Genomic DNA, 19,585 nt, shown 5'->3' on the forward strand with positions numbered 1-19,585 from the left:
CCTTCTGCACAGTAAAATTAACCCTTTAGCTGCCGGTCCATAATCCAAAGGCAGCAGGAGGCAACCAGGCTCCGCCAATGCAATGTGGCGAGGTTGGTCTTGTCACATTAACTTTCTTTAGTTGCTGCAGCACCTTGTCTTGAGTTAACCAATTACAATTATTCTGCAAGTTTTTAGTAGCAATCATTTGCACATCTATTGCCATGGGTTCTTCCTTAATATATACAGAGGAGAAATAGTTATTTAGAATTCCTGCCTTTTCCTGGTCTTCATTGACTAACACCCCCGTTTCAGTTTTTAGTGTACCTACACTTTCATTTTTTTTGTTTGTTAGAATTTATGTACTTAAACAGTGACATTATATAATCCCTGATTTACATACAAAATATATCTATAATAACATAATTTTAATAAACATTTCATATATGTGTTTGATAACCGTGAGTATAAAGAACCACACATTAATTATAACTTAATCCCATTATAGCATTTAATAAACTCAAAAAATCAATATGTGATTAAAGTGCATTAGCAAAAATGGAAATTCTAGAGTGCTGATAAGTATGACAAGAGTGAAATCTATTGTATCCATTCTATAATTGTGACTAATAGGTTAGAAAAGCCATTGCAATAAGAATAGAGTGCATACATTGCTTACCATAAGACCAGAATTATACTGTAAGGATTCCTGCATTGGTCTATATTCAGATATTGGAGATTTAAAAAGGATGTATCACAATTCCATACTAAAATACACTGGAATCTAAGGGATAGAGAGATCTGAACAGCCCAATATTGATGTGCATCTAATAGAAGAGATCCCAAGTACCAACACCACAGATTAAAGACAATCTGAAAGAATAAATAAAAATCATTAATACACTAAGATTAAAAACAAATATAACCTATTTCTAAATTACCGGATTGAGGTCATATTCATGATTAAGACCTTTTGGGGCCAATGTATCAAGTTTCTTAATCCAATGGGCTTCTCTAAATAACAACATGTTCTGCCTGTCTCCACGTCTAAGTTTCTCTTCAACATGTTTAATAATTTAAAGTTTTAATTGGGCTATGGTGTGATGTGCCTCTGAGAAATGTGAGGAAATTGGTCATTCTAACATATTTGTTCTAACTGTAGATTTATGTTTAGTGAACCTTTCTTTCATTTTCTGAGTTGTTTGGCCAACATATTTGGCCAATAGTCCACACGGACATTTTAAAATACAAACCACAAATGTGTTTTGTTGTTGTGACAGATCCCTCTGTCTTAGAACTATAGTGCTTTCCCGGTGGATTTGTGTAATTGCCTGTCCGTACTTCCCTGTTCGTTTGTTTGATAATCTACCGAACAAACTGCCGAACGGCCTACCACCCAGAAGAGGAGTGTGCTGCTGGTTAACCTATTGGCCCCAATTTGAACGTTGTGGTTAACCGCAGACACCTCCTAATTGAAACCGTATGCTGGGTGGTCGTCGTTCGTATGCCGACTGTAACGGATCACCTTCCGTTGACGGATGCTCCTAGCGCTTCCTGAGGACTCCCAGCACTGCAGACGACACCACAACCACCGCAGACTCCACAACCGCCGAAGCTTAACTGGAGCCGCGCCGTCTTCCTTCCACCCTGAATGAACCTCCAGCATTCAGGACCGTGTGGGAAAGACCTCTCCTCCAGGAGAGCGTAACAGGAACAAGAGTTAAGTGATTAAACCTCAAGGGAGTATGCAGAGCATAGCCATCCCCAGTGTGATATAGCAGTTCTCTCCAATAACGAGACAAGGCTACGTATTGAGGGTCAAGAAGAACTCTCAAGTTTAATGGCAGGTACTCTGCTTTTATGTAGTGCTCCCCTGCAAGGGAGACGCCCACAGGCAATTAAGCATTAACCAATCAAACAGTGGTTACAACCCACATATTCCCTCCCCTCTGCTTGGGAGATAATGGAGTTTCTTACTGTATCTACTCAATTATCTCCAAGCTAAAACTTATATTTTTTTTATGCATTTTCATAACTTCCCCATTTTACATGGTACATGAATAAAACTTACATTTTTATGAACAACATAAATTGTGGAACAACATATTCAAAATTCGTGAGATTCCGTCCAGTGGTTCCGGAGATATTAAAAAGTATCTTTGCCCTGAAAAGTTACAAAGTCCCGTCCAAAAGCGCCGTTCGAATCGTCTTACTCACTTCGACTTCTGTCGCAGTGTCGAAGTGAAACCGGGGTTGTTTCCGTGGTGTAATATTGTCTACCAGAGGTCTGTTTTACACCCAGAAATGACAAAGTCCCGTTCGAACGTGGGTTCGAATCTTCGAACGGGACTTAGTCTCCAGCCGCAGTGTCGAAAGGTAGGGGAAGGTACAGCTCACCGCGTTCAACTGGATTAAAATGGCCGCCGCCACTTGTTCGACTGTAATGGCGGCCACTTCGACGGCTTCGGCACTTCAACGGCTTCGGCACTTCGACTGCTTCGGCACTTCGACTGCATTCGAAGTGCCAGTTCAAAAGTTGGAACACCGCTCCCAAGTATTTAAAGGGCCAGGAACAGCATACAAACATCCATTGGGCCCAAATACAAGTCTCAAAGGGCAATACCTTCCAGGGCCATAGTTGCAGGGCAGGAGGCTAGCAATAAGTCCTCTCCAATGCCCAGTGGCAAATGGCAGTTTGTCACACCGACCATGAGGCGGCGGCCATCTTAGATGCACAAATACACCGCGTTGTTTGTCGACAAACTTATGGAACTCAAAAAGGACACGTTTTCTCCCGAACACCGCTGAAAACCGCCGACCTCCATTCTTTGTCATCCGGCATACGAACACCGGTCCGTTCAGGACTTTTTATTTCACAAATTGACTTAACCCAGATAGCCATCCCATGGAGCCCTTTGTATACCGAAAGAACAGTGTGAAAGACTTTGGCTCCATGGCGATTGAACTGTGTGTATTGGATCTGAACGCTATTCGGTAATAATGTGCGCTCAGATTTAGGCTATCTGGGGATATGTTATATGGGTGGAATGCATTCGGTAGTTTTGAAGTTAGGGAATTTTATGTATTTTTACTGTATTATTTAAACTGGCGTTTTGCCTCTATCCATGGAGATAATTGGATTTCTTCCCAATTATCTCCAGGATAGAGAGGAGGGGTTGCTCGTACAAAGGGGAGGGTTTATGTCTGAGCCACTGTGATTGGCTAATGTATCATACTTGTCCCAGCCTTCCATCTGGTCCCCTAGGGGAGTGTCCACCAGGTGGGAGACCTGCATAAATACTGGGCAGATTCCTGTTTTACCCTCACAACGGAACAAGGGGAGGAGGAGTTCGGATGATTCTCTGTTCAGGAGTTTGGAGAATTCCCTTATATTCCGTTCGGGAGTTTGGCGGTCTACAGCAACGGTACCTGTGTCTCTAAAGGGAGAAGATCTACTAAGACACTCATTTATGCCGGGAGTGTCTTAACAGTTGTTAACTAAAAAAATAAAACGGTTTATAACTAAACGACTCTGTGGTAGCATCATCACGCTCTCGTTACATAAAAGGAGGAAGTAAGCTCCCCAACGGGATCTCTTCAATTCATTTGGTAATTTCTCTTATGAACTAATCAAACTTAATTACCACATCAAGTGAATTTTAATTATCTCTAACTATTGCTTTTGAATGAATTCCAATTAAAACCAACCATTGTATTGAATTCCAATCGAATCTAATTACTTATTTGAATTATATTTGAATCTCAGTTGTGACACAGCTGTTAGCATTCACTATTGAGTAAACCGTATCGAGAGGTATATACATGTAATTGCTTGAATTATTTAAATTGATTGTTTAATTGTGTTAATCACTTGTATTCTTATAAAAATGGATTTGTGCATGCATGTAATAGCTTGACAAAGACTGTAGGTCGAAACATTGCAGTGGGTTCAATAAATTTTCAATCCAGAGAGTGCCTGGACTTCTCTTCGATGTTTTTTTCTCCTCATGTGTGTAGAAATATGTTGGTGTAATATTGTGACTGTGTATAATTCTGTTGGTGTAATATTGTGACTGTGTATAATTCTGTTGGTGTAATATTGTGACTGTGTATAATTCTGTTGGTGTAATATTGTAACTGTGTGTATAACTGTGTAGCTATGTACTGGTGTACTAGAGGGGTCCGTCAGTAATAAAGATGCACCCTTGGTGTTATTCTTTGTGTTCCTCTGGCTAATCTCTCCCTGTTTTTATAGGAGGTGACACCCCTCTTCTACCGTCTGTTGATTTTCCTGGAGGAGACATAGTAAAGATTCCTTCTCCTGATGAGAGTGCTTGTAGGATTCTCTGCACCCACCACCCTGAATGTGACTTCTTCTCCTACCACTCGAGGAAGCAGACTGATGGGAGCAGGAGGTGAGAGTTACTAAACCACTTTCCCTCTCTAAACGTCTCTGTGGTATGTTGCCCTGTTCTAGGTATGTAAGAGGGTAATTCAGTATGTTGCCCTGTTCTAGGTATGCAAGAGGGTAATTCAGTATGTTGCCCTGTTCTAGGTATGCAAGAGGGTAATTCAGTATGTTGCCCTGTTCTAGGTATGTAAGAGGGTAATTCAGTTTGTTGCCCTGTTCTAGGTATGTAAGAGGGTAATTCAGTATGTTGCCCTGTTCTAGGTATGTAAGAGGGTAATTCAGTATGTTGCCCTGTTCTAGGTATGCAAGAGGGTAATTCAGTATGTTGCCCTGTTCTAGGTATGTAAGAGGGTAATTCAGTATGTTGCCCTGTTCTAGGTATGTAAGAGGGTAATTCAGTTTGTTGCCCTGTTCTAGGTATGTAAGAGGGTAATTCAGTTTGTTGCCCTGTTCTAGGTATGTAAGAGGGTAATTCAGTATGTTGCCCTGTTCTAGGTATGTAAGAGGGTAATTCAGTTTGTTGCCCTGTTCTAGGTATGCAAGAGGGTAATTCAGTATGTTGCCCTGTTCTAGGTATGCAAGAGGGTAATTCAGTATGTTGCCCTGTTCTAGGTATGTAAGAGGGTAATTCAGTTTGTTGCCCTGTTCTAGGTATGCAAGAGGGTAATTCAGTATGTTGCCCTGTTCTAGGTATGTAAGAGGGTAATTCAGTATGTTGCCCTGTTCTAGGTATGTAAGAGGGTAATTCAGTATGTTGCCCTGTTCTAGGTATGTAAGAGGGTAATTCAGTTTGTTGCCCTGTTCTAGGTATGCAAGAGGGTAATTCAGTTTGTTGCCCTGTTCTAGGTATGTAAGAGGGTAATTCAGTATGTTGCCCTGTTCTAGGTATGTAAGAGGGTAATTCAGTTTGTTGCCCTGTTCTAGGTATGCAAGAGGGTAATTCAGTTTGTTGCCCTGTTCTAGGTATGTAAGAGGGTAATTCAGTATGTTGCCCTGTTCTAGGTATGTAAGAGGGTAATTCAGTTTGTTGCCCTGTTCTAGGTATGTAAGAGGGTAATTCAGTATGTTGCCCTGTTCTAGGTATGTAAGAGGGTAATTCAGTTTGTTGCCCTGTTCTAGGTATGTAAGAGGGTAATTCAGTATGTTGCCCTGTTCTAGGTATGTAAGAGGGTAATTCAGTATGTTGCCCTGTTCTAGGTATGTAAGAGGGTAATTCAGTATGTTGCCCTGTTCTAGGTATGTAAGAGGGTAATTCAGTATGCTGCCCTGTTCTAGGTATGTAAGAGGGTAATTCAGTTTGTTACCCTGTTCTAGGTATGTAAGAGGGTAATTCAGTATGTTGCCCTGTTCTAGGTATGCAAGAGGGTAATTCAGTTTGTTGCCCTGTTCTAGGTATGTAAGAGGGTAATTCAGTATGTTGCCCTGTTATAGGTATGTAAGAGGGTAATTCAGTATGTTGCCCTGTTCTAGGTATGTAAGAGGGTAATTCAGTATGTTGCCCTGTTCTAGGTATGTAAGAGGGTAATTCAGTGTGTTGCCCTGTTCTAGGTATGTAAGAGGGTAATTCAGTATGTTGCCCTGTTCTAGGTATGCAAGAGGGTAATTCAGTTTGTTGCCCTGTTCTAGGTATGTAAGAGGGTAATTCAGTATGTTGCCCTGTTCTAGGTATGTAAGAGGGTAATTCAGTATGTTGCCCTGTTCTAGGTATGTAAGAGGGTAATTCAGTATGTTGCCCTGTTCTAGGTATGTAAGAGGGTAATTCAGTATGTTGCCCTGTTCTAGGTATGTAAGAGGGTAATTCAGTATGTTGCCCTGTTCTAGGTATGTAAGAGGGTAATTCAGTATGTTGCCCTGTTCTAGGTATGTAAGAGGGTAATTCAGTATGTTGCCCTGTTCTAGGTATGCAAGAGGGTAATTCAGTTTGTTGCCCTGTTCTAGGTATGCAAGAGGGTAATTCAGTATGTTGCCCTGTTCTAGGTATGTAAGAGGGTAATTCAGTATGTTGCCCTGTTCTAGGTATGCAAGAGGGTAATTCAGTTTGTTGCCCTGTTCTAGGTATGTAAGAGGGTAATTCAGTATGTTGCCCTGTTCTAGGTATGTAAGAGGGTAATTCAGTTTGTTGCCCTGTTCTAGGTATGTAAGAGGGTAATTCAGTATGTTGCCCTGTTCTAGGTATGCAAGAGGGTAATTCAGTTTGTTGCCCTGTTCTAGGTATGTAAGAGGGTAATTCAGTATGTTGCCCTGTTCTAGGTATGCAAGAGGGTAATTCAGTTTGTTGCCCTGTTCTAGGTATGTAAGAGGGTAATTCAGTATGTTGCCCTGTTCTAGGTATGTAAGAGGGTAACTCAGTATGTTGCCCTGTTCTAGGTATGTAAGAGGGTAATTCAGTATGTTGCCCTGTTCTAGGTATGCAAGAGGGTAATTCAGTATGTTGCCCTGTTCTAGGTATGTAAGAGGGTAATTCAGTATGTTGCCCTGTTCTAGGTATGTAAGAGGGTAATTCAGTATGTTGCCCTGTTCTAGGTATGTAAGAGGGTAATTCAGTATGTTGCCCTGTTCTAGGTATGTAAGAGGGTAATTCAGTATGTTGCCCTGTTCTAGGTATGTAAGAGGGTAATTCAGTTTGTTGCCCTGTTCTAGGTATGTAAGAGGGTAATTCAGTATGTTGCCCTGTTCTAGGTATGTAAGAGGGTAATTCAGTTTGTTGCCCTGTTCTAGGTATGTAAGAGGGTAATTCAGTTTGTTGCCCTGTTCTAGGTATGTAAGAGGGTAATTCAGTATGTTGCCCTGTTCTAGGTATGTAAGAGGGTAATTCAGTTTGTTGCCCTGTTCTAGGTATGTAAGAGGGTAATTCAGTATGTTGCCCTGTTCTAGGTATGTAAGAGGGTAATTCAGTATGTTGCCCTGTTCTAGGTATGTAAGAGGGTAATTCAGTATGTTGCCCTGTTCTAGGTATGTAAGAGGGTAATTCAGTTTGTTGCCCTGTTCTAGGTATGTAAGAGGGTAATTCAGTATGTTGCCCTGTTCTAGGTATGTAAGAGGGTAATTCAGTTTGTTGCCCTGTTCTAGGTATGTAAGAGGGTAATTCAGTATGTTGCCCTGTTCTAGGTATGTAAGAGGGTAATTCAGTTTGTTGCCCTGTTCTAGGTATGTAAGAGGGTAATTCAGTTTGTTGCCCTGTTCTAGGTATGTAAGAGGGTAATTCAGTATGTTGCCCTGTTCTAGGTATGTAAGAGGGTAATTCAGTATGTTGCCCTGTTCTAGGTATGTAAGAGGGTAATTCAGTATGTTGCCCTGTTCTAGGTATGTAAGAGGGTAATTCAGTTTGTTGCCCTGTTCTAGGTATGTAAGAGGGTAATTCAGTTTGTTGCCCTGTTCTAGGTATGTAAGAGGGTAATTCAGTATGTTGCCCTGTTCTAGGTATGTAAGAGGGTAATTCAGTTTGTTGCCCTGTTCTAGGTATGTAAGAGGGTAATTCAGTATGTTGCCCTGTTCTAGGTATGTAAGAGGGTAATTCAGTATGTTGCCCTGTTCTAGGTATGTAAGAGGGTAATTCAGTATGTTGCCCTGTTCTAGGTATGCAAGAGGGTAATTCAGTATGTTGCCCTGTTCTAGGTATGTAAGAGGGTAATTCAGTATGTTGCCCTGTTTTAGGCATGTAAGAGGGTGTGACAAACTGAACCTCGTCACAGGTGCTAGGATGGGCCTGCTGGCCAGCCCCTTACTAATAGACTATGGGCCCTTTAAAAACTACGTGAACAGACTTTGTTCGTGGGATTTTATATTTGGTTCAGGAATCAAACAGCCGCATGAACCGGAGACCACCCTGGAGCTTGTTAAGCCTAACTGCTACTTTGTAGCAATTTCCATGTCTGGGTGGCCGCAATTATTATGTAGGACCTCGAGGTGGCGGCCTTCTTGTTCCCGCAAACTCAGGCAGCGGTGTTTGTGCATGAATCTCGTTTTCAAACTACCAAACTAGACCGACCGCAAGCCCTGATTCTCTGGAACTGTTTTGGGCATTGGATGATGCCTGCGGTTGGTAAAATAAATGACTTCCAGGAAATTCCTGAACCCCTGAACTGATCTGGGTAATTTTTGGATATGTTGGTCACCCAAATCAGGGCTATCAAGGGATGTAACATCGTTGGGGTACTTTTGGGGTGTTTGGGGAAAAAGTGTGTTTTTCTGTACTTGGAGAAAATTGAATCAGATTAGTACAGTTCCTGATCCAATTATCTCCCATGCCCAAAGGAGGGATTATCTGTCATGTATTGTAACACTGTTGTCATTGGCCTGTGACTTTGTAATTCAGTCTTCCATCAGGTCCAGTTGGGGATTGTCATAGAAGGTCAAGTGTGGTACCATTAAAGTCAGTCCACTTCATCCTCAACACGAAGCCTCGTCTCGTGATTGTAGGGAACAGCTATGTTAAGATCCCTCTGGCATAAAGGAGTAAAACCGCCGTTTAGTTAAGCTTCCCCTTTCACAATAATGCAAACTCCATTCGTATACTCCAACCGTACGAACTGCAACCAGGGGAATGCACCAATCTCCCGACCGGGACCCATACGGATCCCAAACTCACGAATAACAAATCCACGATCGCGGCTAACAGCCGATCAAATATAACATCCAAGCGATAATCAGTTACCAACCGTGTAGTAAATCTCCCCTCCAATAACAAGACCAAGCTACGCATTGAGGGTAAAATAAGAACTGGCTTTACTGCGGGCTACCTGCCCGTATTTATGCAGGTCTCCCACTTGGTGGACACTCCCCTAGGGGACCAAATGGGAGACTGTAATGACAGACAGACGTATGGCACTTTCAGACATACAGGCACAAAATATTCCCACAATGCATCCCGGTTTCCTCCCCTCTGCCCTGGAGATAATCGAGAAGTAATTCAATTATCTCCAGGACAGGGGCAAATCGCCATTTTTAAATTAAACACAAAAACCATGTAAAATACAACTACCATGTAAGTATACAACTACCGAACATATTACATTTGTGCAACGTATCCCCAGATAGCCTGGATCTGAGTGCATATTCTTAGCGAATAGCGCTCAGATCCCATACTTACAGTTCAATCGCCATGGAGTCAAAGTCTCTTACAGTGTTTCGGTATGCGATTGACTCCATGGGACGGCTATCTGGGTTAAGTCCATTTGTGTAATCCAAACTTCCGTACGGCCGGTGGTCGCATGCCTTGTCGACTGACAAGGGTGGTCGGTGATTTCAGCGGTGTTCGGCAAAAAGAGTGTCAGTTTTTAGTTCCATAGAATCTGCGCCGAACACTGCTGGTCTTTCGCATGGTGTAAAATGGCCGCCGCCTCGTGGTCGGCATACGAACGACGACCACCCTGAATACGAGAGGTGTCTGTGGTAAACCACAATGTTCTCCTCCTCCTCCAGCAGGTCTGGCTGTGTAGCTCTTACAAGAGCTAGTGATTATAGCCAGTATAGTAATCCGAAGCAGGTATAGCTTGTGACAGACCCATCTGTATAGACTAAGACTGCTGGTTCATCTTTTTGCCCCCTTTCGTCTATTTGCCTGTGCCTGGATTACACAGAATCACCTACAACCATATGTGGCTATACTTTGTTCGGTATAAAGATGTACAAGCTTGCATGTGAACGGCTATATTCACCATACAAACTAAAATACTGAATAACCGGACCACCCTGGCTGTAATTCACCTCCCTGATTGCTCGTTACATTCCCTTGGTTTAAAACGCACGAACACTCTGCTGTATCCCCTGGGTGGCCGCTATTTCGAGTGTCTGGAACTCAAAACGGACACTCGACTAACCGAACACCGCTAAGACCTCCAGGGCGTCAAAAAGTGCAGATGGAAACGCACGAACGGCCTGTCGTTCGGTAGGATGAATCCCACGAACTAGGGGATTCATCCGACTACAAACTTAACTATGGATGGCAGAGCCTTTCTGGACTTTTGATGCACAAACAGAGACCGACCGCAGGGCCAGATCTCATGGAACTATTTTCGGCTACTTTACCCATGCGGTCGGTCAAATCTTTGCCTTCTCATAACTCCCGAACCCCTGGTCTGATCTGGGTGATTTTGGGATATGTCCCTCACCCAGATCAGGGCTATTTAAAAGTGTATCTACCATATTTGGGGTACATCCAACATTTGGGGAAAAGTATGCACTGTATAATTATGTTAACTGTTAAGCTAAGGGGAGAAGATGTGTGGGAGGTAACGTCTATGGGATTGGTTACTGTAGTAATTATAATTAATCCCTCCCTTGCATGGGAGAATCTCATAAAAGCAGGAATTGTGCCTGTAACAGATCACCTGGCACCCTGACTGGGTACCTCCGTTGAAGGATGCTCCTAGTGCTTACAGAGTGCTCCAAGCGCTCCGCAGACCCCATGAACCGCCGCAGCTTGGTTGGGGGTCTCCCCATCTCCTACCCACCCTGAACCTACAACCAGGCTCCAGTGGGTGGACCTCTCCTCCAAGAGAGTGAAGCAGGAACAAGCTCTTACAAGAGCTTAGAAGTGATTAGCTAAGGGAGTATGCAGAGCATAGCAATCCCTTGTAGTGATATAGCGATTCCCCCAATAAGAGACAGGACTCTAGATTGAGGGTGAAGTAGAACTGTCTAAAACTTTATTTTCCTTGGGACTAGCCCATATGGTCATTACATTAACATTGCTGTGAAAACTCAATAAAATTACAAACAGTCAAATCATAGCAGGCAACTTACAGTGACTTATTATAACACAATGGCATATTTTTAAAGAGGTGGGGGAGACAATAATTAGGGGAAGGTGATTGGTAAAGGTGATGGGATACTATTGGATTTTATTACTGATTGTGCTGGTTACCCTCTTGGATTTACTACTTGTTCCTGCATCCTTTTAATATACCAGTGGAGTTAAGCTGTGGGAAATCAGCTCTCCGCTACACTGTCCTACCTGTATCTCTGGGTAATGGGGTATGTTATACTGTCCTACCTTTATCTCTGGGTAATGGGGTATGTTATACTGTCCTACCTGTATCTCTGGGTAATGGGGTATGTTATACTGTCCTACCTGTATCTCTGGGTAATGGGGTATGTTACACTGTCCTACCTGTATCTCTGGGTAATGGGGTATGTTATACTGTCCTACCTGTATCTCTGGGTAATGGGGTATTGTAACGGAGCTCCGTAAACTCCGACCGAGTACCCTCCGTTGATGGACGCTTCCTAGCTTGCGCCGAGGACCACAAGCACCGCACTGGACACCACAGCCACCGCAGACTCCACAACCGCTTAACTGGAGCCTTGCCGTCTTCTGTCCACCCTGGATTGGCTTCTGTCCTCCAGGACCGTGTGGGGAAGACCTCTCCTCCAGGAGAGCGTATCCGGAACAAGCTCTTAAAAGAGCTAAGTGATTAAAGCTCAGGAGAATATGCAGAGCATAGCAATCCCCAGTGTGATATAGCAGTTCCCTCCAATAACGAGACAAGGCTACGTATTGAGGGTCAGAAGAGGTCTGAGGTGCTGGAACACCCAGCCTGGTTTTTATTGCAGTTGTTACAAATACAGGTCCGCCCACAGGGAGGTATAAAACAACCACTCACACATCAGTTACATCCCACATATTCCCTCCCCTTATCCTGAGAGGAAACTCAAGTATACATACAGTTAAAACATACTTTCTACCCAACTTTCATAACGCTAAAACTATACATCACATTCACATAAAAATACATATCCACAATGGGGTATGTTATACTGACCTACCTGTATCGCTGGGTAATGGGGTATGTTATAATGTCCTACCTGTATCTCTGGGTAATGGGGCATGTTATACTGTCCTACCTGTATCTCTGGGTAATGGGGTATGTTATAACTGACCTACCTGTATCTCTGGGTAATGGGGTATGTTATACTATCCTACCTGTATCTCTGGGTAATGGGGTATGTTATACTGTCCTACCTGTATCTCTGGGTAATGGGGTATGTTATAACTGACCTACCTGTATCTCTGGGTAATGGGGTATGTTATACTGTCCTACCTGTATCTCTGGGTAATGGGGTATGTTATACTGTCCTACCTGTATCTCTGGGTAATGGGGTATGTTATAACTGACCTACCTGTATCTCTGGGTAATGGGGTATGTTATACTGTCCTACCTGTATCTCTGGGTAATGGGGTATGTTATACTATCCTACCTGTATCTCTGGGTAATGGGGTATGTTACACTGTCCTACCTGTATCTCTGGGTAATGGGGTATGTTATACTGTCCTACCTGTATCTCTGGGTAATGGGGTATGTTATAACTGACCTACCTGTATCTCTGGGTAATGGGGTATGTTATACTGTCCTACCTGTATCTCTGGGTAATGGGGTATGTTACACTGTCCTACCTGTATCTCTGGGTAATGGAGTATGATATACTATTGAATAAGTGCAGTAGAGTAACATGATGTCTTTCCCCAGCTTTACGTGCCACCTGAAAACTTCCGATACTGGAATTCCCAATGAGCAAGTTCCCAACCCCGATGTAACATCAGGATATTCTCTAACAAAGATCCCTGACTCTCTTAACCGTAAGCTTGACATGTAACCATTTATTATGCTAACGTTTGTTAGAGAGAGTGCAAGTGTGTGTGTGTGTGTACATGTGTAGATCATTGTCTGTGTTTGTCTGGGGCTGTGTGTGTGTATGTGGCTGTGTGTATTGCTCCCTGTCAGAAACCACTGTTAATCATTCCTTCGCTTTTCCTTTAAATCCGTATTCAACAGCAAAAAACACAAAGCCAAGTTTACCTTAAGTTACTATAAATATAACATGCAATTAAATAGAAACAATATATTTGTAAACTTTCCCACTTTGCTTTCTGATCTATGGGTGAAGGTGCAGTTAGACAGTTTTTGTATTTTGAGATTGTCATTACTTCCTTGACTTGATTTCAAATTCCAAGTATTCCCTCACTGTTCTACAAAGCAACATTTCCCTGATCCTTCTGCATTATTCTATAATCAGATCCTGCTCATTCTGTATCTGCCCCCCCCCCATTATTCTATAATCAGATCCCACACATTCTGTATCTGATCCCTATCTTGACCCTGTGTTTCATATATTTTGTTTGTAGAGCTATCTGCTCCCTGTTCGGGAGAACCGCCATGAACGGGACTCCATTCACCTCCCGAATGGGGACCACCACGAAATCCCATTTAGAATGTAGTTTTAGAACGTTAGCACCTCAAAATGAGGTGTCAAAACCACAAACTACAAGGGAAGCCTCGGTGAGTGTCTTCCCTGGGTGGCAGCCCGTTCGTCTAGACGAACGCCATCCAGGGGGAGCATTTGCAGATTGCGGAACGAGGACCTCCCCGGCACCCATTGGAATGTTCACACTGATCAATTAGAACGTTGGCAACTCGCAACATAGTGTGAAACCGCAAGAGAAGTAATTAAGGACTGCTTCTCTGGGTGGCCACTGTTCGTATAGGTGAGCGCCGGCCAGGGGGAGCATTAATGTCTGAAAATAAATGCTTCCCTTGCCTAGTTCCACACAGTGACCCTGCAAACGGTGGCTGTTCGAGGCTGTTGCCATTCTGGGGGGTCCCGGAGATTGGTGGGGACATCCTTTGGGGACAATAGCAGAGGTTGGCGGTCTCTCTGTCACTGGGAGGTTAAGAAGTTTGAGGCAGCACTTGGCCTGCTACAATGGGCCTTCCACAGCTAAACTGACTAAGCTCATCTCTGAGACCCAAGCATTCGTCCTGGCTCAGAAGTAGGGGAGGGGGGACTCCCACAACACCTGAGGAACCACAGACAAGAGAGGGGCCGGCCACCCCTGCACCAAACCAAAGTTGCCCCATACTGCCTTCAGGGATGCAGTGGAGGGCATTGAAGACTTCCTGCAGGACTTTGAGCGGCAGTGCCTCCTGCTGGGACGCCATCCTGGGCAGCAAGTTGACAGGAAGGACCGCAGTACCCGGAGACTAGATCTGTGACTACGTAGCCGTGAAAGAGGTCCTACTAGCCCAGTATGCCATACCGGCGGAAGTTCAGAGGGACAAGAAAAGGGAAGAAGGACTCCCATACAGAGTGGGCATGCCGCATCCACAGAGCTGCCCAGAACTGGGTGGACTCGCAACAAGCCAAGTCCTCCGAGGAGGTGTTCCAGTTGTTCATGATGAAGCACTTCTAGAATGGTGAGAGATAAGCAGACCCTCGCCGGGGATGCCAAGCGGGCGGACGAGTACGCTGACACCCGACAGTCCCAACATTCATGTTAAGACACTCCCGGCATAAAGGAGTGAAACCGCCGCTTAGTAGAGCTTTCCCTTTACAGAAATGCAGTCACGGCTGTTTTAGAACTCCAAACTCCCGAACGGAACCAGGGGAATGCGCCTATCTCCCTGACAGCATACTTAATAATAATCCAAACTCCCGAACTGTATTCCCACGAACTGCTGCTAACAGACGAATCAATATAGCATCCAAGCGGCTTACGTTCCCAGCAGTCAGTCTCTATCCGTGTATAATAAATCCATCCAATCACAAGACCAAGCTCCGTAGTTGAGGGTAAAACAAGAACTGATTTAATGAGGGCTACCTGCCCGGTATTTATGCAGGTCTCCCACCTGGTGGACACTCCCCTAGGGGACCAGATGGAAGACTGGGACATATATTGGACAGTAGCCAATCACAGTGGCTCAGGTGTAAACACTCCTCTTTACATGAGTAAATCCCTATCCTGGAGATAATTGGGAAGGAATCTAATTATCTCCAGGGATAGAGGTAAATCACCATTTTATACATGACTATAAAAATACATAAAAATATATAACTTTAGAAATACCGAATACATGGACTTCGTGTAACGTATCCCCAGATGCCTGGATCCGAGTGCATATTTCTACCAAATAGCGCTCAGATCCAATGCGCACAGTTCAATCGCCATGGAGTCATATGGCGTCTTTCATATGTCTTTTGGTATACGATTGACTCCATGGGATGGCTCTCTGGGTTAAGTCCATGCGTATGATTCAAACTCCCGAACGGACCGGTGTTCGTATGCCTCGATGAAAACAAAGGGCGACCGGTAGTTTCAGCGGTGTTCGGTAGAAAAAGGGTCCGTTTATAGTTCCATAGAATCTTCGCCGAACACCGCTGGTCCTTCGCGTGTTTAAAATGGCCGCCGCCTCGTAGTCGGCATACGAACGATGACCACCCTGCATACGGTTAGAATGGAGAGGTGTCTGCGGTTAACCACAACATTCCAATTGGGGCCAAGGGGTTAACCAGCAGCACACTTCTCTCCTGGGTGGCCGTCCGTTCGTTCTGTAGTTTCAATCTGTATATTCTGAAACACACGAACAGGGGCATACGGACAGGTAATTAAATGAAAAAGGGGCAAACAGACGAACCAGCAGTCTCAGATGATACAGATGGATCTGTCACAATTCAGCTCCCCCCCTAGCTACCAACCAGCCCCAAGACTCAGCCTAACCCTTATTGATATGTTCGAATAAGTGATAAATCATCAGATGACAGACCACCCATATGCAGAGTGTGCCACTTGTTGACCCCATTAACCTCTGCTAACACCTCCAGTAATAATACCAACAGTCAGCTGGGTGGTCACTGTTCGTAAATGCGAACATGTGGTGGCGGCCATCTTAAGCCGCGAACACAGACAGCGGTGTTTGGTTGGCTGCGTTCAAGGGATCTGAGCGCTTTTGGGGTATGGTGGGTTCACAGATCCAGGCTATCTGGGGATATAGGACTTGAGGGGGTACTCTGTTATTAAATATATGTTTTGAAGTGTGTTGAAAGTAACCTCAACACTAGTTCCTGGAAGGGCCTGTTTGGCAGCCTGATGACTATGGGCCATGCAAAAAGCTCATAAAAGACTTTTGTGCATGCCTTTTTGCTATCCTGTTCGGAAACCAAACAGATGCACGAACCAGGGACCACCTGGGTGCTTATTAAGCCCCATCATCACCTCTTAACGATTCTAACCGCAGCATTCTAATTGTTCGTGTGATGGCCATAGTTCACATGGTCGACCACGAGGTGGCGAACATCTTCTTCCCGTGAAGGAGGCATCGGTGTTTGATCGTTGAGTACATGGAACTGTTTTCGGACACTGAAACTCCAGAACACCGCTGGACTTCCATCATAGCCTGCGTTTCATACTTTACATCCTTGAAGATCTCTGTCTGGTGGAATAGTTTGTCGGAATGAGGTGAACGGTATAAAGATTGATTACGTGTGTGTATTTTTTTCATTTGGAAACTACCGAACTAGACCAACCGCAAGCCCTGATTCTCTGGAACTGTTTTGGGCACGAACCCCTGAACTGACCTGTGTGAATTTTTGGATATGTTTGTCACCCAGATCAAGGCTATAAGGGGATGTAACATTTGTGGGCATATAAGGTGTTTTGGGGTTTTTGTAAAATGTGTTTTTTTTCTGCCTGGAGATAATTGGGTTAATACAGTAACTGACTCCATTATCTCCCAGGCAGAGGGAAGGGATTGTGTGCTGTGTGTGTGGGAGTGCCTTACATTTTAACTCTGTTATTATTGGTCTGTACGTTTGTCAGTCCCCAACAAGCTCCATGTGGGCGTACCCTTGCCTGGGAACTTGCATAAAAGGTCAGTGTGGCTACCATTAAACCAGTCTTACTTTTACCCTCAACACAGTCTTGTCTCTTGTTGTAGGGAACTGCTATACCAGCTATAATACCTGCTCCTGGCATTGCTCTTTGCATTACTATACTGGCTATAATCACTAGCTCTTTTAAGAGCTACACAGCCAGACCTATATACTCTCTTGGAGGGGAGACCTTCCCACTGGGAGCTGGATCCAGAAGTTTGGTCCAGGGTGGGAAGGGATGGTTAGACCCCAGCCAAGCTGCAGCGGCTATGGTGCTAATGGTCCTCAGCGTCAGCTAGGAAGCATCGATTGGCGGAAGCACTCTCCAGGGTTATAGGGACTTGGCAGCCTCTGGGTAGGTGGGAAAAGACTGGGAACGGTTCACCTGGGATCAGGGGTTATTGTACCGCATCGCGGAGATCAGGAAGCCAGGGACAGTTCCTACCACCACCAAACAGTTGGTGGCTTCCAGGAGATCTGTGATGTCTGCCAGAGGGTAGGGAAGAGGGGTGACCAGCACAAGGCCAAGCTCCATACCCTACCGGTCATTGAGGATCCTTTCGGCAGGGTAGCTGTCGTTAACATAGGTCCCAAAGCCTAGTCCTTCCGGGAAGAGGTACATTTTGACCGTTGTGGACTATGCCACTCTTTACCCTGAGGCAGTCGCCCTGAGCAACATTCAGGCAGAGACTGTTGCCAAAGCCCTGATGCAGGTGTTCTCCCGAATGGGTTTTCCCCGGGAGATCATCTTGGATCAGGTCACGCAATTTACTGCCGAGATAACCAACCAGCTGTGGAGGTAATGCAGCATTAAATCCATCCGAAGCTCCCCCTATCACCCCCAGACCAATGACTTGTGCGAGCGTTTCAATGGTATGTTCAAGCAGATGCTCCGTACCTTTGCAGAGACTCGCAAGGACTGGGAAAGATTCCTGCCGCGTCTTCTGTTCGCATATCGGGATGTGCTACAGGAAGCCACAGGATTCTCTCTGTTTGAACTGGTGTTCGGCCGGCAAATTAGAGAACCCTAGGCCTGGTTAGGTAGCACTGGGACAGAGCCGGGGAACAGGAAGGGACCCCCATCATCCCATATGTGCTGGAGTTCAGGGACCATCTGGAGGAGCTCACCCACCTGGTGCGGGAGAACCTCCAGGCGACCCAGAGGCGCCAGCGCATGTGGTATGATAAAGGGGCCAGGAGCCGTAGCTTTCAAATCGGACAAAGATTTGGTTTTAAAGCCTGTCCGGCATGACCGGCTATAGGCCGCCTGGCAGTGCCCATACCGGGTAGTGGAACAGAGATGTGACACTACCTATGTGAACGGACCAACACCTGTTGCATGTTAACATGCTGGAGCCCTACCACGAGCGGACAGAGGATGCGCCCCAGCCTTGGAAGATTATGAAAATCTTTCCCTGCCCGACCTCCTGGAGGATGGAGCTCAGGCAGGGTCCATAGAGGAGGTCCATTTAGGAGACCGACTAACCCCAGAGGAACGCAGCCAGGTGCAGTGGATGCTGGCTTCCAAGCGGGAGACTATCTCCAATCTCCCTGGGGTGACCACTCTGGCCACCCACAGGGTGGAGACCCCAGACCAGCAACCCCTGCGGCAAAGCCCGTACCAAATCCCAGAGGCCATAAGGGAGAACATGAGAAGGGAGATCCAGGAGATGCTCCACCTAGGGGGTCATTGAACCATCCAAGAGCCCTTGGGCCTCCCCGGTAGTGCTGGTCTCCAAGCGAGACAGGACCACCCAGTTCTGTGTGGACTATCGGAGGCACAATGTGTGGACTACCGGAGGCATGTCTCAGATGCCTACGCCATGCCTCACATTGGTGAGCTGTTAGACAAAATGGCTCGGGGCAGATACCTCCCCACCATAGATCTATGTAAGGGGTATTGGTAGATACCCCTAGCAGCAGAGGCTATTCCCAAGTTGACCTTCGTCACCCCATTTGGCCTGTACCAGTTTTGGGTAATGCCATTCGAGATGAACACCCCAGCCACCTTCCAGAGGATGGTGGACCGACTGCTAGAGGGCCTCCAGGAGTATGCCTGTGCCTACCTTGATGATATCGCCATATTTAGCGATACCTGGGAGGAACATCCAGCCCACGTTGGGGCTGTGCTGGATTGGATCAGGGAGGCAGGGTTAACAGTGAAACAGCAAGTGTCACCTCGGGATGGCCGAGGTGCAGTACCTGGGGCATTGGGTGGAGTGTGGGACACAGAAGCCTGAACCGGCCAAGGGAGAAGCTGTAGCTAGTTAGCTCCATCCATGAACCAAAACCCAGGTGCTGGTCTTCTTAGGAACTGCCGGATATGACAGAAAGTTTGTCCCCAATTACAGTGCCATAGCTAAATCTCTCTGACCTGACCCGCAAAAACCTACCCCAACAGGTAGCCTGGACCCCAGAGTGTGAGTAGGTGTTCCGAGCCCTCAAGGACACCCTGGTAAATACCCCTGTACTGACCGCTCCTAATCACAGGAAACGTTTTCTTGTCCACACATATGCCTCCATGTTCGGATTGGGAGCAGTACTGAGCCA

The 19,585-nt window shown here is 45.3% G+C and overlaps 1 protein-coding gene across 1 annotated transcript in view; it reads left to right on the forward strand.

The window, feature by feature from the left end:
• LOC134614083 (coagulation factor XI-like) overlaps positions 1-19,585 on the forward strand; it is a 111,267-nt gene that overhangs the window by 16,129 nt on the left and 75,553 nt on the right. Inside the window, exons 3-4 of the mRNA XM_063457503.1 lie at positions 4,235-4,394; positions 12,859-12,968. Of these exons, the coding sequence (XP_063313573.1) occupies positions 4,235-4,394; positions 12,859-12,968 (270 nt within the window). The remainder of the gene's footprint in view (positions 1-4,234; positions 4,395-12,858; positions 12,969-19,585) is intronic.

This window comes from Pelobates fuscus, chromosome 6, assembly GCF_036172605.1.
Source record: "Pelobates fuscus isolate aPelFus1 chromosome 6, aPelFus1.pri, whole genome shotgun sequence".
Classification (NCBI taxonomy): Eukaryota; Metazoa; Chordata; class Amphibia; order Anura; family Pelobatidae; genus Pelobates; species Pelobates fuscus.